Consider the following 26,174-nt stretch of genomic DNA (forward strand, 5'->3'; position numbering starts at 1 on the left):
TTTTAAAAAATAGAAAAAAGAACAGATTAGTGAAAGAGGGGAAATACTCTTATACCTGTGTTTGAATACTGCTAGGAAGGGGGAAAGTACTTCAAAAGATGATCTTGCATTCCATAGCGATGTGTGGTAGTGCAGGAGATAAAAATGTTCTGATTGCCTTGTTTGGATATCTGAGTTAAGATTGCAATTGAGAAAACATGAGTAGGGATTGCCTCAGAAACATAGATTTGTACATAAAGGCACATATTTGGAATCTGTCAGTATCATATATTAACAAATATGAATTGTTTTACCATTCCAACACAGATGGTAATCTACAGAAATTATTAATGGATGATCATCAGAGCAGAGGCATTTTTTTTCACAAAAGCCCCAATCGATACCATCCAAACTACACTACATTTCCACAAGTATGTCGACACCCCTTCTAATTAGTGGTTTCAGCTATTTCAGTCACACCGACTGCTAACAGGTGCAAAAAATCAAGCATACAGCCATACAATCTTCATTGACAAACATTGGCAGTAGAATGGGTCATACTGAAGAGCTCAGTGACTTTCATCGTGGCATTTTCACAGGATGCGTCCTTTCCAACAAGTCAATATGTCAAATTTCTGCCCTGCTGAGTACTGAAGCGTGTAGCATGTAAAAATCATCCGTCCTGGGTTGCAACACTTACTAATGAGTTCCAAACTACCACTGGAAAAAACATGAAATGGGTTTCCATGACTGAGCAGCTGTACACAAGCCTAAGATCACCATGCACAATGCCACGTGTCAGCTGGAGTGGTGTAAAGTACACCACCACGGAGCAGTGTCTCTGGAGCAGTGGAAATGTGTTCTCTGGAGTGATGAATCACACTTCTCTATCTGGCAGTCTGAAGGACAAATCTTGCTTTGGCACAATACATAGTGCCAACTGTACTGTCCTGAATAGTGCCAACTGTAAAGTTTGGTGGAGGAGGAATAATGGTCTGGGGCAGCATTCATTGTTTGGACTAAGCCCTTCAGTTCCAGTGAAGGAAAATCTTAATGCTAAAGTATACAATGACATTCTGGAGAACTTGGCGCTTCCAACTTAGACATTGAGAGAGCAAGAGGTGTAACAATGGCTCTAAAATTAAGTGCACAGGAAGGAATTGACATGGCTGAAATCGTGATGGGAAAGATTGTCTGAAACTATAGGCACAACTGAATAAGACAACTGGTTTAATTCAGAACTGGGTTCTTATACTAGCTGTGCTCTTTCAGTAAAACAAATCTTGTTCATATTATACTGCATATGAAAATAATTGAGAAGTGATTAGTTGAATAATATATGTAAATCACTGGGACAAAGTGTTCTGCACCTCAGGCAGCATAGTACAAAGAAAGCAAAGAGAAAATTACCCATAGCCGGCAGGTAATTTTATCTTTGGGTGTGTAGCTCAGGTTCCTCCTTTATAACCTCCAGTAGTATGATTATTGTGTGGCTGTACAGCCTGCCGGTATCCTTTCACTGTTTGCTGTCCAGTTAACTGAAAGAGGGCCAGTCTTGGATGAAAGACCCTCTCCTGTCTTATTCTGTTTACCTGTGTTAGTTTTACCTTTGTCCACAGTTTCTTCTTTTGGCTTTGATGAATGCTGCCACGTTTGGGAGAAAGAACGCCTTATTTACTATACTATTTATAGAACATGACCTTAGCTATATCAGTGTTCAGCAAATTACTACCTGCTTTCAGGAGTTCTTTAAATCTACACGCAAGGAGGAGAGCTGCAATTAAAGCATACTTAATAAATTAGATGGAATGCTTAATTGACCCAATTTACAATATTTCCACCTGGTTTTATCACAATTACCCCAGGAATGCATAAGCGCGAACAGATTTAACCATGTATCCAAATAGAAGTTGCAGAGCGACATAATCTCTACAAATCATGTTCTAACAGTGATTTTGACCCACTGGAACCACTTAGTAAACCTAACATAGATATTGCAACCTTGTAGCAGCTACGTATGTGTTCAAAAAGTAGATGTAATCCTTTAGTAAATCTGGCCTGGAGCCTTTCCAACTGAAGATGGCAAGCACTATCATGAGAGTAAAGTGAGTAATATGGGTCATGTTTTGTTTGTAAAAGCGCAGAAAATGTACAGGTTTTGAAGAACAATGGCCCTGCTTTGGTGACAATGGGAGCGCAAACTTGCCTGGGCACTAGCGGAATTGCTCATTTCAAATATTTCTGGCACTTTTGTGGGCCTATAATATCTGTGTTTGCATCAACAGGGGTTGGGTGATTCAGTACAGGGTGTATCAAAGAACAAAAATAATAATAAATATTGGTTATGCTAAATGTATGTTTAATAGTACTAATTAATAACACACAACTTATTTAGTGTGCAGGCTATATTGCAGTTGATGATGAACATTGACCATAATTACAGGTTATAAATATATAAAAATATTTTAAAAATAGTGTATAAAACTAAGTTTTTCATCACACAGCAAGAATTGCCCCAACCTTTTAACTCACAAAGTTATTGAACAGCTTACTGTGTCTCTGTATTTGACATGTATGTATTTTTCTTTAACTTAGATAAAGAAACTTGTTGCATAATGTTTCCGTTTTTGAGAACCAAAGGGAAACAGTTTATTTGTGTTACATGCATACATTTGTCAGATATCAAAGCTTTAGGTTGTCCTCTTTGAGAGTCAGGCAATATAATTTCATTGACAAACCTACTCATAGTACACATAGTGTCATCTGTGACTGTTTGGCCAAACATGCTTTCCTTCTATTTGTCTGTTCTCCCCCTTCAGCAAACAGCAAGGAAAACATCCTTGGGGCAATTAAGCCATGTTGCGGGTCTCATCTCTATACAAACCTGGGGTGTCCTGGAGAGTCTTCTCTCCTTTGAAAGTCCTATGGCTTAATTACCTACCAGAAGACATACAGGACACCCAGAGTTCACCGTGGCTAAGAGAATGTCGCACAATGACTAGCGAACATTCCTTTGATTTTAAGAATGCAATCTGTGACATTAAATAGAAATCACTGAGTGAAAATATTAATGTCTACGTATATAGCTAATGGTTGTTGAGGCCAAAGAAGGTCCAATTTCAGGAGGACACCAATGTGGTGCAATTTGGTTTTATTACATGAAAATAATTTTGCCTGAAGGTGGAGATTACAGCTGGCCAGATTGATAATTATTTGTCTATAAAATATCACCACGCTTGTAAGAAGAAAAAGTACAATTCCATTCTTTTAAAGATAAATTCCATAGCTGAGCTGGATTACTTTCTAAGAATTTCATGTTTGGTCTCATTATAAAGACAGTAAGATGATTAATATTTTTATAATAATATCATTGTGCTTAGCCCTGCTTCCAACAACATAAGGCCACTTTAATGAACATTCAGGTAACAACAACCAATGAAACTGTGTATGTAAACTGCATTATTGCATTGTTATATTATTGTAAGAGTGCTGTAACGAAGTTATAATTGGCTGATACAGTTCCTATGATAAAGGCCATGATGGGGACATACAGATGATTGCCATGACTGGCAAACAGACTCACAATCAGGTGTGTCAAAAAGCGCCTTACATTTTCTGTTGTGCAATATTTGTTGTGAGAAATAAATACAGGCTCGATAACAATGTAATTGTAAATAATTATTACTACATGAAAACTAAAGAATTTAAATGTAAGAATTACAGAAAATACAGAAAAGCTCCAGTTATTTGTAATGATATGTTATTCTCTCTTTCCCCCAACCCCCACCTATCTATAATAACCTTAATACTAATGATGCCAAGAAACTACTCCAACAAGGTACTCCATTAAAACTGAAAAATTATTATTTGCTCAACTTAATTGTCAATACAACATTCAATACAGATGTACAGAGTAAAATTTCCAGTGTTAATTCAACTAAATTGACTGAACACCTGAAATGTATGGAAACTTGTGGAGGTGTGAAAAATTGAGTTTGAATGTCTTTAGCCTAGGTGTATGTAAACTTTTCTATAAATGAAATTAAAAAGTATATGTACATAAGAAGTCACCAAATCTGTTCAATGCGCTGAAATTAAATTTCAGTTTCACACAGATATTTTCACTTCTGTGACACTGTTTCTGTAAGGCCCCAGCCCCCTGTACAGAACAAATGTAGCAGCATAAATCAAAGATGACCCATTTTCTTTGCTCTGTAGTATTCAGTGATTTGCTGGTGAGAATTCAAATGCCTGTGTTCTAACCAAAAATTGTAACATTTGCAGTTGTGACTAAATATAGCAACTTTTCAGAACCAGTTTGCACATTTTTTTTCTAAATCACCTCATGACAAATCTAAAGCTTTTCAAAGTCTGCCAGGCAACTATAAACTGAAGGAGATAAAACATCATGAATGTTATGCACCCACGTCATCACTTCCATTAATTATTTTGCTTGCAAAGGTTGCATTTAACTGGCTATGGAAACACAAGCGCAAGAACAGGATTTCACAAGTGCAGTAATTCCCTTGAGCAGAAAGGTATGGTCTCAAAGAGGAACAGTAAGTGCATGAAGTGCAAACTTGATTAACAACTTGGCAACTACCATTCTGTACATTGAATTCATAAAATAATTTTAGTTTTTTATAGCTTAGTTTAAAACTTATCCAGGCCCCGCTCTGAAAGTTAGGCGATACATAATTAAATACATTCATTACTGTATTATTCCAATAGTCAACTTGAATAAATTGTTACATTTTAGTTATGACTTTGCATCGCTGTTCTTTGTGTCACATTGGCAGTTTGAATATGATTTTATCCCAGTCAACTCCTCGGCAGATAGGTGTAGAATGTTCCCAAGCCAAATATTGGAATGTTTAGGTTTGTAGCTAGGTAAGCTGTTAATCTTAGTTTATTTTAGTTATTGCACTCGTGCCTACTTAATTATTGCTTTTATTATTTGCATAGAGTGCTTTGTTGGTGCTTTTGTTTGTGTTGATCAGATTAACCTACAGGGTCCAAGTTAAACTATGCGGTCACTCCCTGCACTTGGAACTATACTTCCCTCTAGGGTTTTCAACACACTCGTTCCTGGTTATGGTTATACACTTTCTTGTATGTTACTCTGGATAAGAGCGTCTGCCAAATGCCTGTAATGTAATGTAATGTTCACAGAGTCAGATATTATGGAGATGACAATTCCCCAACACACACCAGAATGTCACAGAGATGATTACTTACGGAGCGCGTGCCACTCGTCCTGACGGATGGTCTTTGTTATGTTGACAGGCAGGTTTCGGGGGAGGGTGGACGAGGAGTAGTGGTACTTCACTGGAGTGCAGCGCTGAATCAACCCTACAAACACAAAGAGCAAAGATCGCTCAGACAAAGGAAAATGAAAACATAAACCGTTAAATGCATTTTTAAATTATATATTTCACTTTACAGATGATTTTGACCTGCTGTCCTTTAAGTTCTGAAAGAAATACATGCATGTTAGTTTTGTAAATCAAACATGAAATACACTTCACTGATGGAGGTTATCCTTTTCCACACGTTATGTTTTAGTATGTGCTAAGCAAAATAATGAATAAAATTCAAGAAACTACTCACCATATCAACATACATCACCAAGAAATTATTGAATTGATAATAAGTGTTCGAATTGCAGTTATATTCAGGCATTCATTTTTTCAGTGTTTGTACATCAAGGTTTAGGCAATGAGTCGAGATGATGCCAAGTCATCAGAGTCACAACTGACAGTAAACCTACAACATAATTCTAAGTACTATAGTAGATGCCAGAAGGAGGTTTATGATGTAGTGCTTTAAGTAGCAAATGGGCTTGAGAACATAGCATTAGATATAGCATAGGTAGGGCTAGTAACTTATCATAAATGCTTCAGCAGTCAGCATCAGATGCAGGTGTGTTTTCAGAGACTCTACTGTCCTGACCATAATGTGGAGCTCATTCCATTGGAGGGCCAGAATGGAGAGGAGCCATGACTGAAAGGGGGCCCCTTTAGGGAAGAGAAGGCAAGGGGTCCAGAGGATGTGGAGCGGTGTCTGGCAGGAGTGCAAGGTTTGGTAATGGAAGTGCAGTCTCTGCTGCTGTACCACTGGCTAGGACTAGATATTTGTATTAAATTCAGGTCACAACTGGTAACCAGTGGAAGGAGACAATGTGAGGTGTGGCAAGCCCTTATTTTAGCTGATTATGGGTAAGAAGAGCAGTAGTGTTCTCTATAAGCTGGAGGCGCCTGATGGTGCATGCAGAGAGACCCACAAGGGGAGAGCTGCAGTAGTGCAGCAGTAACAGCACAGAGGCATGCACAATGAGCTGGAAAGTTTAGAGCCTGGACAATTAAATAGCGTTCTGGTAGGAACCAAACAAAAGTTTGATTCCTGTTTCTGCTACTGAGGGATTTTAGGTACACCAGTCTTATTACTATGACAAAGTCATTTCTGTCATTAGAAATGTCAGTGTACGTGTAAAACTCTCACCCTCCCTTGTTTGAATTGGGATCAAAATGGTCATCATCATTACCATTTTCATCTACATCATCACATATATTTTATCATTATTAATTAAATTCAACATTACTCTCTGTGGATACATTACATGGTCAGCAGAACCAGGTAGAATCAGAGATGAGACAAGTGAATGTGCATAATGGCCACACATATCATTTTGAAAGATGGGATGATCAAAGACTGTATTGCATGTACAGAACCACTGTAAAAGCTGAACAGTGTTAACACAACCAACAATAGGCCATATATCACTTCTTCCCTTTTTCTTTATGTAACAGATTGTGTCAGATGACAATCCTTAGAGCACACAAGAATAAACCAATAGTCCAAACTTCCAATGTGTCTGTGTCAGTAACTCCATCATAGATCTTGATTAGCCCTTTGACATAATCAGGTGACACATTAGTGAAACAAACTTTTCTTTGCATTCTTCATTAAACCTCTTTGAGAAGGCAAAAAGTCCCTTGCCAGTATTTATATATTAAAATATGTTTCTCTCTCCCATGGCTGTTATTTAATATATATATATATATATATCAGCAAATGTTCCAAAACAGAGCCAAAGCAAAAGCGGCCTGTTCAGCATTTCTCTGTCTTTTCAGGCAAGTAGAGTAAAGGGCAGTATTGCTTTATATCTATCTTGTCTTCCCACTATATTCATTTCTTAAACAACCATATTTCCAAAAATACTGGAAACAACAGCTGCCTGCACCGAAAGATAATGGGCATATCTATAATGGGGAATTTGTTTTGTTTACTCAGAAATACTGAATTGGCTAGAAGAGGCAATTTCACAGGATGTGAGAGAGGGAGCCTATTGGTGTTTTATTTCATATGCTTACACAAAAAGGCCCACTTATCTTCTTTCTTTCCTATCTCATTTGGATAATTTAGGTCAAGGCCTATTGAATGGTTGTTGACTGGGAAGAGGTTGTGTGGAGGAAAATAGGTTAAGGAAACAGAGACAGAAAACAAGAGTCTGGGGGAGTCAAACCATTCATTGTTCTCCTTTGTTCTGGGCTTTAGTTACGCTGTACTTTTTGAAAGAACTGCGAGAGCAAGGTAAACATCCAATCAACAATATAGGTAGTTATTTCTCAGTGCTGTGAATTTGTATTTAAAGTGTTTCATGTTTACATAAAATCTTTCATTAGGCTATATTAGTTGCATTTGCATTAGTGTCCACATTTGACCCTGTGATCTAGTGGGCTTATTTGCATTCAGTTTGTTTTTTTTGTTTTTTTTTTTACGGTGAAATTTTAAATCAATCTGGTCACACAATGTACTATTTGAAAGTGTTTACTCACTGTTCTATTTCTATTAACAATTTTATAATGTCAATGTTTTAGTGATAATGTTTCCTTCTTTTGTGACATGTAGGGGGGCAGAACAAGCTTGGGGGGTCCTCACCTTCTATGCATTTTGGACATTCACAGCCTACACAAATCTAAAGTTGGTATCCTTATCACGGTAAGGATTTAGCGAACAAAATCCACAGTAATTGTTAGATCCACCAGCCTAGATATAACTTGTAATATTTAGGGCAATTCTGACTCATGGAAAACAAACCCTCAAGGGTCAACTTTCACAAGAGACCAGGATTATACATGCAGTCAAAAGGGTTCAAGAATAGTAACCATTTTATTTTGGGTATGTCATTCTCAGGCTTGTGTTACAGAAGGGGTTAAACATATTTTATCAATAAAAAAATAATTTCCCCAAAAACAAAGACTAAAAAGAAGTTATATACAAGAACATGATGAGAAAAGTAGTTGCAAACTAAGAACATAAAAGAACCTGTCACTTTTGTTTCCACAGATCGCACAGCCTCAGTAGTGTTTGTAGTGATTGTAGTGCAGATGCTAGCACAGTTCAGATGTCAATAACACAGTTCAGAGAAGCAGAAGGAAATACAGACAGTAGACAGTATATGTGACAGCCTCAGATGCTATGAACAATGCTATCCAGGTCCTGCTATAGCCCTACGATTTCAAGTCCTGGGGCTCATTCCAATGGCTTATTTTATACGTTGTTGTCTCCTCGTTCCTTGCCTAACCTGAAAATCGATTGAGGTACACCATGTTCAAGGACATTCCAACCTGTTAAATGCTCCTTGAAGGAGCTAGGAGGCTTCAGACGGATGCTTGAGCAAGGAAACATAAGTGCATTGTTTGCAGAAGTATTTTTTTTTCGGGACCATCAATGATCAACCAGTGGATCGACCTCTCCCCATCTGCTACATCTGTAAATGACATGGCTTCTAATTGACGCTTGAAAGAACAAGGACATTCCATTTTTTGATTCCTCCATCTTTGCGTCCTTTCCTTGGTTCCTTTCCTTGCGTCCTCTGATGGATGGAGCTAAGAGCTAGGAAAGGATGCAAGGAGAGGAAGCAAGGGGGTAAAAAAATAAATGATTGGAATACTGTTCCATGGTCTGTGAGGATTCCATTTGTCTCATTGATCACAAACGGATTCCTATTATGGAAAATATAATGCAGTATATCAACCAAAGTAACTTATCTTAATCCCACCATAACAGAATGAAAAGCCCATTGTGTTCTGTCACTGTAGATGTAGTCAGATATGGAGATTGAGATTGCTGCTCTAGAAGTAGAGCTTCTGGGGCTAAGAATCTACATTGTGTTCTTGTTATTTGTTAAATAATTCTGTTAAGGTACACATCAATATTGTGTTGCCTGTAATATTGTTCCTTTGCACTGAGGGAAGTCCCATGGACTAAAACATTTGCTTTTTGCAACTTCCACTTTGCACTTTATTTATTTATTTATTTATTTATTTATTTATTTATTTATTTATTTATTTATGTATGTACTTTGGCTCCTGCAATTCTAAATGAACTAAAAAAGAAGATATATTTCCAAAAACTAACTCTCTTTGTCATTCTGTCCACATCATTCTTTTAAATTCCAGTGGGCACACAGTACTTTGCATCAACAAGTATTCTATTTACCAATTATTTACAAATACCTCAAAGAAAACGTCTCCCCGAAATAAATGTTTTAAATGAAAAAATATTGATTAGTATCTGTATTTGACCCATGTCTGGTGTGTTTGTGTGTCTGTGTTTGTGTTACAATGGTGTGTGTATCTGTTCACATATACACATGTAAGTGTGTGCATGCATGAGTGAGCTTCAAAACATGTATGTGTGTGCTTCGAAACATTTATATACAAATATGATAAAAGAACCCATTTTCAATAGCAGTAGTATATTCACAAAGCAAAAACATATCAATTGGAAAGAATAGTCCATTTTAATAGCAAATCTTTATTACCATAAACTTAATACACAAAGTGTGTGTGTGTGTGTGTATGTGTAAGACGCACATTTATGTGACAAAGTGTGTGTGTGTGTGTGTGTGTGTGTGTGTGTGTGTGCATTAGGGGTGTATCCGAATACGGTATTCGGGAAAGCACAAATAATGCGATGGAAACAGATATTTCTTCTACCCGAAGTTGCTCGTTATTATTTGGATTCGGAAAAAGAAAAAGAAAAGTCAGCTCCATGTCGAGTTCTCATAGCCTCTATCTTACTGGCGGCACCAGTTACGCACGGCTGCTAGCTGTATCTGTAACTCCGGCACACAGCAGTTGCAGTAGGCTATATTATAGGCTTACCATTATTAGCCTACTGCAGCTGCTATGTGCACAAATTCAGCTAGCTAAAGAGATCGTATTCATTTAGATAACCGCTAATTAAAAGATAATGCCCATTCTGTTTGCAAAATAGGACTTTGATCTCACTAACTAGTCACTTCATTCACTACACATTATTGAAAAGTGATCGCTATATTCTGTAGTTGCCCCCACCGAGTCAGCACACACAGCAGGCAGCAGGCTGAGAGCTGACCGTTCCCGGCTATCAATCAGGGAAACTCTCGCATCGAGGAGGAGGAGGCGTCAGGTGCGGGAGCTAGTGAGACAAAAGCCTGGTGTGGCAGCTGGATTTCTTTCAAACCCCCACAACCTATATATCAAAATGAAGCTTAGACCCTGTAGTTTTAGCTGTATGTGTTAATTTCCTCCATTTAAAAATAAAAATATTGAAAAAACCGACATTTTACCTTGTATTTCAGTCAATATTCATCCGTTTAAGATGTATGCTGTATGTATCAGCCATAGGTCTTGGCTAACTAATTATTCATTGATCCATGTTAGGGAGGCATAGCCTTACAAAAAAAGCTTAGTGAGAAAATGTTTAAAAGACTGTTCTGATTTATAAAGCTTCATTTTACCCTGAAGGGGGTGGGGGGGGGGGGGGGGGGGGTTAAGATGGTTTGCAGTCTATCCAAACTTAGTTCAGTAGGGGAAAAAAAATAAAACAGGCAAAAAAAGTTAATGTATTACTGTTATGTAATTATTGTTGTAAAGTCACGTTTCCCTAGCGAACTGCAGTAACGTTAAGAAACGCGAACTCAGCATCATTGGAATTTAACATTATTCCCTTCAACTGAAGGATATTTTTCTATACATATTTACTGTAAATTGTTTCTATTTCCAATGCAAAACAGAATCTTTCGACTTATATATATATAAATATTTTTTTCAGTTTCTGATTGTTCAATGTCCCCCAGTTAAAGGGGGTAGGTGGTGGTGGGGTTCAGACAGTTCATAAAACTTTAGTTAAAAAATTAATTAATTTAAAAAAAGAGAGAGATGAAAAGTACAATATGAGGATGTGGAAATATATTTCATAATTGATTATATGCCAATATTAAATCAATTTGATGCTTTGAAGGCACAACAATTGCATTGCCAATAAATATTAGGTTAGAAAATACATTTGCCCGATTTAATGTGACTTCCGGTATAAACACGCCCACTTCCGGTGTTTTATCCGAATACAGAGACAGATACAGATACAGATAATTTTGTTGGTTGAACAGATACAGATACAGATAATGACGCCTCTGCACACCCCTAGTGTGCATGAAACTACACATGTGCTTATTTAATCCATGTTTCACTCTCTTTTCTCAGCTCATGTTAAAAAAAAAAAAAAACAATGGCAATTTTGTAGCTGTGATCTTTACACACTGGTGCTTTGGACTGTGGGCAGCAGCTGCTGACCTTTCGAGCCTTCACACCTGGAGCAGATGTGGCACCTGTTCCTCTTGACCTGACTCTGCCTGGGTTGGCCCTGTGGCTGAGTGGTGGCTTGGTTTTCTTTTGTCACCCCACATCTTCCCATTGCCTCTACAATGTTGCAATGCTCATTGAGGCAGCTTTCCTTATGCCAATTCATTTGAAGATTGTGTAGACATTCAGAATCACACGAGATTGTGCCACAGTGCCATGGGCCACTCTCCATTTGTAAATCAAATTGTATCATGAATTAAGAGAATCGTTACACCCCTAATTAACATAAAATATGTCAGGTGTGTCAGGCCGTCACTTGAAATGTATGGTGCTTCCCATAGTAAATATATTCCGGGTAATATCAAAAATTTACGAGAATCAAAATTCCTATGACCCGTGTTATGTTATATTGGAGTAGCAATACAAAACCTCCAATTATGAAAAAGTAAGAAAGCAGAAATTAAATCAATGATATGTTAGCATCAGACACCACATATTTGTTTAATATTTTGACTATCAAGTAGTTCAATACAATAATTTCTTTAAAGAAATAGGAGAAACACAAACTCATGTCACTTTGACTAGGAAAACAATCTGTATTTGGGTCATTTCTGACCCCACTCATAAACTTGGGAGTAGTATTAGAAAAGTGTAGTAACTAAAAAATTATAAATAAAAATGTGATTTATAAACACTAAAAGCAAGTTATTTGAAGAATACCAAGAACATTAAATGAAAAATTGGTTTATTACAAAGAAGAAGCAAAAAAACACTCAGCAGGGTTATGCATTTTAGCTTGTACATTCTATGGCTAATACTGTATAAATAAAATGTATAATATATAGCATTATACATTTTATTGATATTTATTTTTGGTATAGTCATTTCCAGTGCATCACCTCTGTGGGACTACTAGGCCACAGTCCGCTGTGGAACAGTCTTGGCACAGTCCAGAAGCTGACACTAACCAGGCTGTAGGACATAGGTGTTACCGTATATAATATAATTTGATAGTAATAAGACCGCAGTATGCCTGTTGCCTGAGTCCTCAGGCATATGAAGGCAATATAGAGCTGGTAACAATGGACAGTCCACATTATGCGTGAATATTAAATAAGATATTTACAATATGGTGTATGTACTAAGAACTACAAACTACAATAAACTCTGCTTACAGGATATTATCATGTCATCCTGGCTCCAGGATATCACTATGCCTGTGTTCATCCAACAATATGATAATATGGTCATTAGGTGATTTCACCAAAACACCAGCTTTAAGGATTTAATGAGACAAGAAGTATAGAATTAACAGTGAATTAAAACATGTTTAGAACTATTTCCATTATTGGATGCAACATACCCCTTCCAGAACTCATTTCTTACACATCAATATCAAAGTCCAATTTAAAAATGTGACATTTAACATATATTTTAACAAAATGTTATAAAATGTAATACAGTATCAGTAGTAAAAAGTGCATTTTTTATCTCAAAGTCAGATACCCCATATTTCTCTACTATATTTCTTTGTGGTTTGCAGTTGTTATATTTTGTAACATCATTTTTTTCTGGCATTCTTTTTATTTATCTTTGTTCTTTAATATCAACAAAACAAAATATTTAAAAAAACGGTTGATTGAGCCAGATATGTGAAGCAATGAGGAAATTCTTAATTTACCATTCAAAACCTGAAATACCTACAAATGTATGTTATAATATATTGGTTCATTAAAATGACTTGCTAGTTCTTAGTTATGGAACCATTGCTTTGTCCAAACAGATTTGTATTTATCAAAGGGTAGTTGACCAATGAGGAAACACAGGCCTACCCTACAGAGCACCTTGGAATGATATATGCACGATCACAAAGTCTTCTAAGCTTTTCAGTAGAATTTAAGTGGCATTTAGTTTGATGCATGAAACTGTTTTGTACGTGACATGGCATTTGGAGAAGGTTCTCATAATATCCATAAAATAATTTATCAAAATGACAAGAGATAATCTAAGCATCTAAATCTGAAACTTAACAGCAATTTGCACTAGCTGTTATTATCAATGTCATCAATGTTCAAATCAAGTTTTTATTTTTTAATGTATGTTCTGGTTCACTCAAACTGTATTGCTACTCTCATCATGCTCCTAAAGATGTTTGATGGTCTAGTTCTCTCTTACACCTTGTGTCAAAATGGCAGGTGCTTAGCCCTGGGATCCCGTCATCTTGATTATGGCTTCTAGTACAATAAATACTCCAAATGAAATGTTGGATTGCAATGGCAGCACTTTAGATTTGCAGCCACTGCGATGTATATCAACAAAAGAGTCAAATTTTGGGTTGTGAGGACACTCGCTATTTATATATACTCGTCAAAACTTGTTTTAAAACTAATTTTCTTAGTTCAAATATATATATATGATACAGTGTGTTTTGGGTCTGTAATCCAGCACACTGGGATTTGAAATGAAACAATGAATATGAGGTTAAAGTGCAGACTGTTAGCTTTACTTTGAGGGTATACACATCCATATTGGAGCAAAAGTAACTGGATAAATGAACACAACCTGAAATGAAGTTATCATATTTAGGACATGTCCCAAATCCTTTGCATTCGACGCCTGCCACCCATAGGCACTACTAGGCACTGGGTATCTTCCCTGGTGATGCTCTGTACTGCAGTCATCTTCAGTTCCTGTTTGTTTGTTTCAGTCTTGTCTTCAGCAAGTGAAATGCATGTGCAGTGTGAATTCAGAATGGACATACATTTTTGGCCCTGAAAAATCCCCTGGCCTTGACTGCTTTAGTAGCATGCCTGGGGTCATTGTACTGCTGCGAGGTGAAGTTCTATTCAATGCATTCTGAAGTATTTGGTTGCATCTGAGCTGATATGGTGTTCCAGTATACTTCAGAATTCATCCAGCTGCTGCCGTCAGCAGTCACATCTTCAATGAAGGTGAGTGAAACAGTTCCAGTGGTAGCCATATATGCACAAGCCATAACACTACCTCCACCGTGTTTAACAGATGAGGGGGATGCTTTGATCATGAGTTCCTTCCTTTCTCCACACTTCTCTCTTTGCATCCCTTTACTACAGGTTAATACCTGTTTCAACAGCAAACCCTAACCTGGCTGTGCTGTTCTTGAGTCTTACAAAGTGGTTGGCATCCAGTCATCTGATATGGATAATACCTTCAAATTAAAGCTGACAGTCTGCACTTTAACCTCATGGCTCATCCACTGAAGCAGATGCTGGAATATTCAACTTCTGCAGCAAGCATTCTTAAACAAACATTCAGCTCAGCACTCCAGTTTATAGTCACCAGTTTATAATTGTTTACTGTCTTGAATGTGGGCCAGGGAATGATTTCACTGGGCATATTTTAAGTAAGGTTTTGCAGTGGCCCCAGTGGGAGATAAGGTTTAAGGCTCTGCACTACATCTTATGTAAGCCCTGAAAGGCAAAGTGATTTTTTTTTTTTTTTTTTGCAGTAAAAGTTGGCCAAAAACGAAGTTATTATCTCATATGGAAGAGATGACAAAAGTTATTCTGACAAGCTTACATTGAATCCTTTGGGGCTTTTGCATCTTCAGCACCATGACTGGAGTTCTGGCATATACCAATAACAGTCTGTTCTGAGTAATCTTCCCAGAACAAAATTCAGGCCAATCAAAATCCAATTTAGATTTTTTAAAATAAAAAAATTGAAATTTTTAGAAGATTAGAAAGGCTAAATAAAAATAGTTTTTTTTTACGCACCTCGTCAATGGTAAGCCCCAGCTATAGAAGCTGTTTTGGTGGATTTTGCAAATTGTGCCCCACCAACAGAGCACCATGACATATATCACATGTAAGCCTGGATGTTTGTCACAGGTGTCACACATTCTGTGATTTTATCATTTTATGACAGTTCTGTGACTTTGAACATTTTTTTTTCCATTTCCATGATTTCCTCCTTTTCTGTGCTTTCCGTGATTTTTCGGCAGTTTGAATGGTAACTGTCAACCTTAAAGTAGACCAGTGTATGAGCCTAGACATTTTTAAAATATTGCTAAATGCTGGGAGAAACAAAGTGTAAACAATGTATACAGATTCTGGAATTCACTGGAATCAAGATTGTCGTCCTTGTCAGTTGCTGGAATCAGATGTTTGACGGCCCTTGTCAACAATGTTGATGCTCAGCGCTCCTTCAGCCATTATGGTAACATTCAGTGACAAGAGGTGTTCCATCAAAGACCAAACCTAGCAATGTACAACATGGTGTACCAAAACAAACATCAAAGAGATGAAAACACAAACACGGCAACCGTTTTATTTCAGTAATGCAATGTGAGCATGCTCTATTTCAAACAAAGTTCTGTTAAATTAAAGGCCAAACAGCATACTCTTTCCTTCCGTGATGACCCAAATTAAGCGATTAAAGACACCATTTTATCAATGTATTTCACTTGTAGGGTATTTGTTCATCAAAGCTGGTTACTGCCCACTTGTTTCTTACAAAGATAACAAAATGTACACATCTACTGGGCCCACATTACAGGTATTTAAATTTCAGTGTAGTCATCTGGGCCAGCACAGAACTGAAGGGTATTCATAAAATCAAATGTAGAAGCAAACCATGCAAAAATATAAAAAAACTCCTGTCATAAGACTCAAATACCACTGTCCATTAGATGAATCATACATCTGCTCTTACACAGTAAAAAAGAAATTAAGCTTAAACCGACTGTTAGCAGAATGCATTTTACTCTGATAGAGTATGATCCCTATTGGACTGTTGGTCATACTTCATATTTTACTGTGTAAGCTCAGATGAAATCATGATTGCATGACACTGCCCAATATATAAGCACACCCTGTAGCTGTACAGAAGGCCTATCACTAGATCATTACTCTAGTCAATCTGACTAATGCTCATTTTCAAACACAGCGGACATATTTGGTACTTTGCACTATGACTGGCAGTGAGCAAACTTACAGCTCTCTCGTTATTCCAAAGGACACACAATGCTCAGCAGCATATCAAGGGTGCACTAATAATGCCTTTTAAAAATGCTTTTAAACATCATTTGACACAACAACATCTGGCACTGGATGTGTAACTGCCAACTTTCCACCTCGTAAGGAAATTAGCTGTGCTGAGAAAAACAACTTGCCCACACACATTCACATACTGTGAGGACAGCTCCAACACGACATGCACTGTCTCTGGCAAAGTGTTAACAGTATAAACTTTTGCCCCAAATGTTTGGTGTCATATGCCAGGAAGAAAGGATACATGGCAGCAAGTTGTGAAGATATTGTACGATTACATATACAATTCTAATAGGTTATAGCCCAAGGACAGTCGGCACCTGATCCTGGGCATAAATTGTGAATATACATACATTATATACTAATGAATTCATAATCCATATATGCTTAACATATATCCTGTTTTGAAAAAGAAAGATTTAATTGGTATTACAATCCCAATAACATATTTCAATACTGAGAAGGTTGTTTCAAAGTAACCTTTAACTTGTGTAAGATAATCCACTGAAGTCTCAAGCAGCAGCACATCAACCATGCCTGGTGCCCAGACAGTTTTGGTGAACTTATCATAAGGACAATGTAGGTTATAAGCATAAGCAACAACTCGTCACCACTGATTGGCATATTTGGCTAATCAATTATTGAATAGAGGCTGGGAGTGGGCGATCAAGAACTATTTCAAACAAGGAGACTTGATTAACAATACAACTGTTTCCTGGCTAGGGAACTGGAACATCAGACCCCGTATTGATGGGCAGACTGGTTGATTTAGGGACAACACCAAACCACGCTATTTTGAATATAAATTTGTTTCCCACCTCAGAAAACAATGTCTGAAAAAGGGTATTTAAAGCCATCCATTCCTGAACAAAAACACATTTTTTGACGTACAAAAATGGCAAGTTACTCATGCGCACAAAGAACTGTCTATTAGTCATTAATAAAAAAAAAAAATCTAGGCTTCAAATCTAGGCCAATATTATTATTATTATTATTATTATTATTATTATTAATATTATTATTATTAATATTATTATTGTATGTATAGATGTAGTTCACAAATTAGATTTAGTTATTATTTTACATTGTAGAATAAATAATACTATTGTACATATTTTCTAAACTTTTATTCTCAACATTTTTTTAATAGGCCTAAATATGTATTTTTTTGTCTGTATTTATGTATTTATTGAATGTTTCTGTGTATAAATGTGATTGTTATATGCTGCTAGAAACAAATTCCCTATAATGGGAGGATAATGAAATGTTCTATCTATCTCTTTACATATCTATCTACAGTATCTATTTTACAATCAGTATTTATTTTAAGTTGCAAATATACAAGAACTTTCACATTTTGTAAAATTAACTTGACAACCAACTAGAGCTTGTTTAATTTCTGTGACCTAAAATATCCAATATTGTTTGTTGTAACTTGGCCTCATTTTAATATCAATACTTTTAACGGCAGGCATAGATCTTGATTAATTAATGACTTATAGACAGTGATTTGTATGTGCAAATAACTTACCATTTTTGTATGATGAAAATGATCAGAAATCATTTCACTTTTTTGTATTTGTGTTTATGTGTAACTGATAATTCTACTACACATAAATGTATGAACCACAAGATAACTCAAATTAGAGAGAGACATGCGTAGTCATATAAAACACTACATTTCCAAAAGTATGTGGACACCCCTTCTATATTAGTGGTTTTTATTATTTCAGCCACTCCCATTGCTAACAGGTATATAAAATAAAGCATACAGTCATGCAATCTCTATTGACCACATTTTCCAAGAAGTTTGTAAATTTCTGCCCAGCTAGAGCAGCCCCAGTTAACTGTAATGCTGTACTTGTGAAGTGGCAACATATAGGAGCAACAACAGCTCAGCCGCAAACGATAGCCTACACAAGCTCACAGAACACGACCAGCAAGTGCTGAAGGATATTATGCGTAAAAATAATCTGTCCTTGGTTGCAACACTCACTACAGAGTTCCAAACTACCTCTGGAAATAACGTCAGCACATTAACTGTTCATCAAGAGCTTCCTGAAATAAGTTTCCATGGCCAAGCAGCCACACACAAGCCTAAGATTACCATGCACAATGCCAAATGTCAGCTGGAGTGGCGTAAAGCATACCGCCATTGGACTCTGGAGCAGTGGAAATGCGTTCTCTAGAGTGATGAATCACGCTTCACTATTTGGCAGTCAGATGGACGAATCTGGGTTTGGCAGAATGAATTGTGCCAACTGTAAAGTTCCATGGAAGAGGAATAATGAATGGTCTGGGGCTGCTTTTCAAGGTTTGGGCTAAGCCCCTTAGTTCTAGTGAAGGGAAATCTTTATGCTACAACATATAATGACACTCTAGAAAATTGTGCAGTTCCAACTTTGTGGCTACAGTTTGGGGAAGGCCCTGTCCTGTCTCAGCATGACAATGCCCTTGTGCATAAAGCAAGGTCCATAAAGAAATGGTTTTCTGAGTTGACTGGCCTACACAGAGTCCTGACCTATTCTCCATCAAACACCTTTGGGATGAACTGGAATGCCTACTGCAAGATTTGTTTTTTCACACAAACTAGTCAACCATCATTAGGCTACTAATTATAGTTAGATCACTTGGTTATTGTTTACATTTGGTAAATTAATGTTGGGTTGTAGGAACTGTCTAAAATGCACACTGAAGGCACCTAACACAACTGAGACAACACAGATTTTGTGGTGAATTTCATCTGTGAAATTGAGATGACAACCGTTCATTTATATTTGTATTGCATACATGGTAGACCTATGTCTGTAAGTTAGTTGATCATTTATAGGCTTAGCTATCATGAATTTAAAAATGTGCTTTATGCAAGGTAGCTACAGTAGCCACGTTAAAATAGTAGACTATTATAGTAGACTAAAACTGTAGACTATAACTCTTGGTTGGGGTTTGGTTTAACTTACAACAATAGCTTCGGTGGGTGAATTTCATGATCTATGATGACAAAGAAAATGATGAAAATGATGCAACTGACTACTTTGATCTTACTATTTTTGCGAGATGTTGTTATTGACAGATGCAACTAAATGTCCAATGGGGAGAATGGGACTGGAGCATTTATGATGATGTAATCGGCTGAAAAAAAGAAGGAAAAATGAAAAATAACCAGTTTGGGGTTTTACTGTGTGGACATGTGGAGTTGTTTTTGTATTTTGTCATTTACATGAGGTCAGAATATACAGAAGTTAATGTTCTTAAGGGTAAAGAGTCTGGTCATTGTGGCTATTTCTGTAGGAAAACTTGAATAGTGCCAAATTCTTGGTGCTGTATAGGTATGGGGCCTGCCGCCCCACCAAGCTGTATCTTGGCGTGATGGCAAACCTGCTACCCCAATCATTTTCATCAACATTGAGGGACCTTCCTCTTTCTTCTTAGATAATTAGGAAGAGATGCGTTGAACCCATGTACACTTGTTTGTTTGCGCTTAGAAAACGTTCGACAGACTCACTAGACCTGTTCACCTATACACGTAATTTTATAGTGCTAGGCTTGTGGAAAACAAAAAAAAAAAAACAAAAAAAAAATGTTTTTAACCATACGACAAGACAAGCAATTGAAATATTTCGATTGGATTGTGTTGCAATTTTTTAACGAACATTTACTTTGAAATATTTTACGCTCGCATCCGACTTGCAGAATTTAAATCAGGAAACATAACCCGTGTGTAGACCCTATGTGAAATATGCTATGTGGTTGAATTAGGTTTAACGGAGTGCCATTTGCAGTCCATACACTATGCGCTGAAATCTCTACGTACCCGGATGTTTATAAATTATTCAGTTTTTATTTATTTTTTATTTTTTTCTTTCTTTTGAAGCAGTGAAGATATCAAGTCAATTATAATACCCATAGTTTGTTTGGATGTAACATATGTCACACGCACACGGAAAAAATCGATCGGACTAAATGAGACAGCTCCTCTTAACGCGACAGTCCAACCTCTCAGTCCCTGGTACATTCTGTGCGCCAACACGTAATGACAGCGGGGATGGGCGGTAAAATTCAGCACCACGGATAGCCAAGGATTTTCTTACCACTATCATAAAGCTACGTCTCGTCGTCAGCACCACGCAATGAGCACCTCACCACGAAATAAACAATCCGTCCCTACCACTAAAGCAAAGGTGAAAAAGCATTCAAAATGGTCTTTGTCCTGAAATATTATGCTCAATGACTTAAGCCACATTCTAAACACACATCGTTCAGATACGGGATATATTTATAGGAACAGACGTTTACTTTTTCACACATAAAATATATCTAGGCTGTACAAGCACGATTGTAGTGTGTGAACGGTGCTGTGCTAGGCGCTATGCCAATAATTTGCAGGAATCCAAACAGGTATAAAAACGAAATTAATGTGTGTGAATTGCGGTCCAGTCATTCCTCGTCAACTTTAACATATAATTCTTTAGCTGATGCGTTGATGGGCATTAATATCGACGTAATATTTATATTAATGTAGAAATCCTAACCTTTATAGATGAGGTCTTCAGTCTCCAGGTCAAACCCTTCGCGATGACACTTTCTCCACAATCCGGAGATGGTGGAGTTGAACTGTCGACTGCAGTGAGACTCCATTGCTGAGGCAGAGGCCAAGAAGTGCCGCTTAGCCCGGGGTAGGGCTTCAACACTTACCCCTTTTCCTTTTCTATTGCTGTCGTTTGGAGGCATTCGGAGGGGAAGGTTGGAAATGTAAATGTATCCAGGATCATTTCTCTTGTTGGCATAATTCTTACACCGTTCCCGGTGCCTCCTCGCATCCGTCTCGTACCAGTAGTCAGTACAGATGGCCATTGCTAACAATCCTAATGCACAAAACGCCAAAAACAGTCCAGTACTGGTTAAAATCTTCATGGCAGCCATCTTCCTCCCTCGCTGGAGACTTCAGATAGACGCAAGACCCTTAATCAACGGCCGCGATGAAATATCAAATCAGAAATCACAACAGCGCTCAGTGCTCACCGGACATGTTGGTCGCGGTCCGAGGAGCCCCACTCGGGCTTAATGCTTTCTTTTGTTGTGTTGCTTCCAGACAGATGTGATATTTTACACCATCTGTGTGGGTATCTGTGCTGATCCAGGATGGATGGCGACCAATGCTGTGAAGAGAGGTCGGTGATGCAATACTTTCTCTCTCCGCTTGGGATTTAGCGTGGCAAGGAAAGAACAAAGCGCTGAGAAAACCAAAAGCACATTATTATTATTATTATTATTATTATTATTATTATTATTATTATTATTATTATTACTATTATGTGCGGTTTTTAATAAAGGATTTTACTGTAAGATAGTACAGTTATTTGGTTTCAATGTAACATGAAAATGAAAAAATCTGGAATAAATATGTTTGTGTCATGTACATTCCACAATGCAGTTTACATTTTTATTTAAAAGCATTTTATTTAAATGAGAAACAATAAGATCTGTGTTTGATACGTTTTTGTAATTGTAGTTCAATGTGGCTTATACAAATGTGTCATAATTAGTATTGTATTGTCCAGATATGTTCAGTGAACGTATTTAGCCAAAGATATCCCATTGAATCATTGGATACTTTTATATAATCAGATTAAATAACATTGTCTGCTTTAACTATTTTAATTACCAATTTCAATTTGTGAGAATAAATACTCTGGGGCATAGGCAAAGCACAGTTTGATATACCTTGGTGGCTGACATAGACTGGACCAGTATAAGTTGCCTGTCACTGCACATTACATTCTAGACAGTGAAATTGAGCATGCACATCTGAAGCACTTGGATGAATTTTAATAATTGCAATAAACACTACAGCAGCTACCTGGGATTTCAGTGAAATGAGACAGTGCTCAATGTGCGTTGCACACATTAATATGAGCATTCAGTCATTTGTACTGAAGCTCTGAATGAGTGCTCAGTGTGTTTAAATGATTATTGGATTACCATTGGGTTTCCAGCTACCCTGCTCATACCTTGATATCTTATGTGCCAATATGGCTGTGTTTACTCAATCAGGCTTATACTGTATCAGAAGAGATGACAATAATGCTTATGTCAGGATATGAAAAATTCTCACACAGCAACCCAGAGTGTGGCCTTGTGTGCATATAACAACACATACTGTATCTGCCTTCATGATGGAACGTGACAGTATTATTACACAGTGATAAAAAGTCATTTAGTCTCAAAACCACTTTAAAATATTGACATCAATATTTTCCAGTGCAGTTGCCTCTTGCATGGTTGAAGGTAAGATGTCAGAGCCCCTGCAAATAGTCATTTAATCGAAATACTGTACAATTAAAACCAACAAAAATGAAAGGGGCTCTCACAGGATGGAAATTTCCAGCTGTGATTCTGAACCCTGCATTACTGATTGAAAGGAAATAAAAGTTCAAGAGCAATGCGAAAACAAGGTATGTCTTTGAACAAGATGGTTGGGCTTTATCACTCCATTTCAAAAACTTCTGATGTGAATCTCTTCACAGTGCCATCTCTGAATCATTTGCTTCAGCTTTACAATCCTTCTCCGGGTGTGGCTGCACCTGAATGATTTTCACTCTGTTCTTTTTGCATGCTCTTACACTGCAAAAGCTGCCTATGCCAATGAACACAGGGGACAAAATAAATGCCACCACCAAGAGCATTAAATGTTTTCTTGACTTAGGAGATAGAGTGAAAAGAGCACGATCCAGGACTGAGAGAGTGTGAAGAACTGAATCAGTACCAGCAACATTTACAGCCTCACACACATACACACCGCTGTCACTCCAGACCAGATTATCTATCAGCAGCTCCCCCCTTCCCAACACTTTCAGCCTTCCTGGTCTTACTGTAGAATCTGTGCGTTGAAGGTTTGGCATGTTCCAGATCACGTGAGGAGGGGGGAACCCTGAGGCAAAACAGGGCAGGACAACACTGAGGCCAGCAATTACACTGAAATTTGTTTCCCTGTCTTGAATTTCTGGCGGCTTTGCAAAATCCACTTGAGCTGTACCATTGATGGACATTTGTGAATTACTGGCCACGCAATAGTAAGTACCTAAGTCGTTATGGCTGACTAACTCCAGAGAAAGCTGATGGCCTGGATGCTGGGAGCCTAAAGGAGTGACCCATTTCACAGAGGGTTCTGGAAAACCTGTCACTAAACAAGTCAAATTGAAAGTACTATTCATTTCCACGGCAACATTCCTGTGGGGTATGGTCACTGAAAGGGATATAAAAATGTTCACAGACACCTGCAGCTCATGCACGCCAATCTCGTTCACAGCTCTACAGGTGTAGTTTCCAGGAATGGCTTCCACCGTTGGTAGCATCAAAGTGTGACTCAGTTGCGATGGATCAAACACAGACTTGCCTGTTGTGTGATTAGGAAGGATCCAGTGCACCTCTGGATCTGGAGATCCGGTTGCTTTGCATTTTAAGCACAGGGCCTCTCCCCCCCTGCCCCCTTCTTCCCCTGCCTCACATTTACTCGCTTCCTGGATCTGGCTGATCTTCGGAGCCCTGCACGGCAAACTGCCAACCGCCTCGAATGCGTTCAGTCCCCTCTGCTCTGCTGGGCTGTGACAGATGTAGAGACGATGGAGGCTGCTGTCCACTATTGATTTTATCTCAGTCAACCAGAAATTAGAGCAATTGCAACACCATGGGTTTCCCTGGGCAGAAAATGCCTTGAATGGTCTGGCTTCAGAAAAGAATCTATGGTTTATGGCCTGTATTTTATTGTTTGACAAGGACAAATACCCCAGTGTGGGACAATCTGAGAACCATTGTGTGTTGAATGAAGTGAGGGAATTATTCTGTAGATTTACAAGCCGCAGGTTTCTTAATTTCAGAAACGCTAAAGGGTGGACTGATGTGATGCCATTTGCTTGGATGTAAAGCTCCTGTAAGACATGTAGTTTAGCAAAAGCACCCTTTCCTATGTACTGGATTGCATTGCTACTCAGATCCAAAATTATTAGAAAAGGTACATTTTCCAGAGTGCAGCTGGGCACTAATCTGAGCTGATTGTCACTTAAATCCAACATCTCAAGAGCAGCAATCCCATTAAACATATCACAGTGAATATCATATATAATATTTGTAGAGATGTTTAATGTTTTTAATTTTGGCAGCTGGAGTATGTTGGAACTCAGTCTGGACAGATAATTCCTTGACAGGTCAAGAACCCTCAAATTAACTAGATCAATGAAAACTCCCTCTTGGATCTTTGTGATCCTGTTCTGGCTCAGATTGCAGGTATGCAGATGGACCATTCCAACAAAAGCTCCATCTTGGAGCTCACTGATGAGATTGTTGAACAGTGTTATTGTTTGAAGAACCCTGAAAGGCTTTGTGACTTCTGAAGGCCAAAACGTCAAATTGTTGTTTTCCAGCTTTAAAGCTGTGAGGATGTAGGCACCTTCAAATGTCCCTGGGTGAATTGTGTGAATCTGATTATTCCCCAAATGAAGAACTAAAAGTGATGAGCAGCCAAATAAAGAGAAAGGTTCTAAAGCCTGAATTAGATTAAACTGTAGGTTCAGTTCCACCATTTCCCGCAAGCCCATAAATGTGAAACCTTTTATAGTTTTCAAGCTGTTGTTGGAAATGTCCAATAACTCCAGCTGTGAAAGACTGTGAAAAATCTTGGGTTCCAGGATGGAAATCTGATTCCTACTAAGATTCAACAACCTGAGAGAGGGAAGATCCAAAAATGCATCTGTAGAAATCAGCTGTATAGTGTTCGCGAAAAAACTGATCTCTTCCAGAGCAAGTAGACCATGGAAAACCCCTGGAGGGATTGTGATCAGGTTATTGTAATCCAGAAACAACCTCAGCATTGACCACTTCACCCCTATAAAAGCATCCTTATCCAGATCACTTATCTGATTAAAGCTTAAGTTAAATGTTGGCAGCTGTGACAGACCCTGAAATACATCCGATGCAATGTGAATGATCTTGTTCATTGTCAACCGAATTTCTGACAGTGCTTGAACATGTGAAAACACCCCTTTTGCTAACTCCTGGATTGAATTGTTAGACAAATCCAGAACCAGAAGATTTAACAGACCCAAAAAGCCTTGAGCACTGATTACCTTAATCCGGTTTTCATTCAGGAGAAGAGTCTTTAAACTGGAAAGTACCAAAAATGGATTTCCCTCTATACGTTCAATGTTATTCCTGCTTAGGGACAGTAGCTCCAGTTTATCCAGTCCCAAAAATGTTTGGTTGTCAAAAACTGTAATGGCATTTATGCTCAAGTCTAAATGCCGTAGCTCAGTCAGTGATTCAAATGCTCTTGTAGGGATCCGCCAAATGAAGTTGCTCTTCAGCCTAAATCTTTGAGTCTGGTCTGGTATGGAGGATGAGGGAGGGATATCTCGAAGACCAGAGTAGTTGCAGTCCACATCTGAAGACGCCAAATAACATGTGCACCGGGGAGGGCACTCCGAGCCTGACATTGCTTCGCTCAAGAGGGAATGCAGAAGAATGCCCATTGCTGCCA

General features: G+C 37.9%; 2 protein-coding genes across 2 annotated transcripts in view; both read right to left on the reverse strand.

The window, feature by feature from the left end:
* LOC135255039 (transmembrane protein 178B-like) overlaps positions 1-21,831 on the reverse strand; it is a 34,702-nt gene extending 12,871 nt beyond the window's left edge. Inside the window, exons 1-2 of the mRNA XM_064335729.1 lie at positions 21,175-21,831; positions 5,218-5,331 (exon numbers count right to left, since the gene is read on the reverse strand). Of these exons, the coding sequence (XP_064191799.1) occupies positions 5,218-5,331; positions 21,175-21,565 (505 nt within the window). The 5' untranslated portion in view covers positions 21,566-21,831. The remainder of the gene's footprint in view (positions 1-5,217; positions 5,332-21,174) is intronic.
* Positions 21,832-24,151: 2,320 nt separating this feature from the next.
* LOC135256014 (insulin-like growth factor-binding protein complex acid labile subunit) lies at positions 24,152-25,635 on the reverse strand. Its single transcript, XM_064337888.1, has 2 exons — positions 24,658-25,635; positions 24,152-24,244 (listed from the first exon to the last, which is right to left on the reverse strand). Exons 1-2 carry the CDS (start codon positions 25,633-25,635, stop codon positions 24,152-24,154), a joined length of 1,071 nt encoding a protein of 356 aa, XP_064193958.1.
* Between the last annotated feature and the right edge of the window lie 539 nt (positions 25,636-26,174).

This window comes from Anguilla rostrata, chromosome 5 (genome assembly GCF_018555375.3).
Source record: "Anguilla rostrata isolate EN2019 chromosome 5, ASM1855537v3, whole genome shotgun sequence".
Taxonomy (NCBI): domain Eukaryota; kingdom Metazoa; phylum Chordata; class Actinopteri; order Anguilliformes; family Anguillidae; genus Anguilla; species Anguilla rostrata.

Bases quoted from the DNA above. Each gene is read 5' to 3' on its own strand.
- LOC135256014 (XM_064337888.1), bottom strand. From the start codon at position 25,635: ATGAACAAGATCATTCACATTGCATCGGATGTATTTCAGGGTCTGTCA. The intron at 24,245-24,657 runs GTACCTTTTCTA...CATCTGTCACAG, and splicing joins CCAGCTGCACTCTGGAAAAT to CCCAGCAGAGCAGAGGGGAC.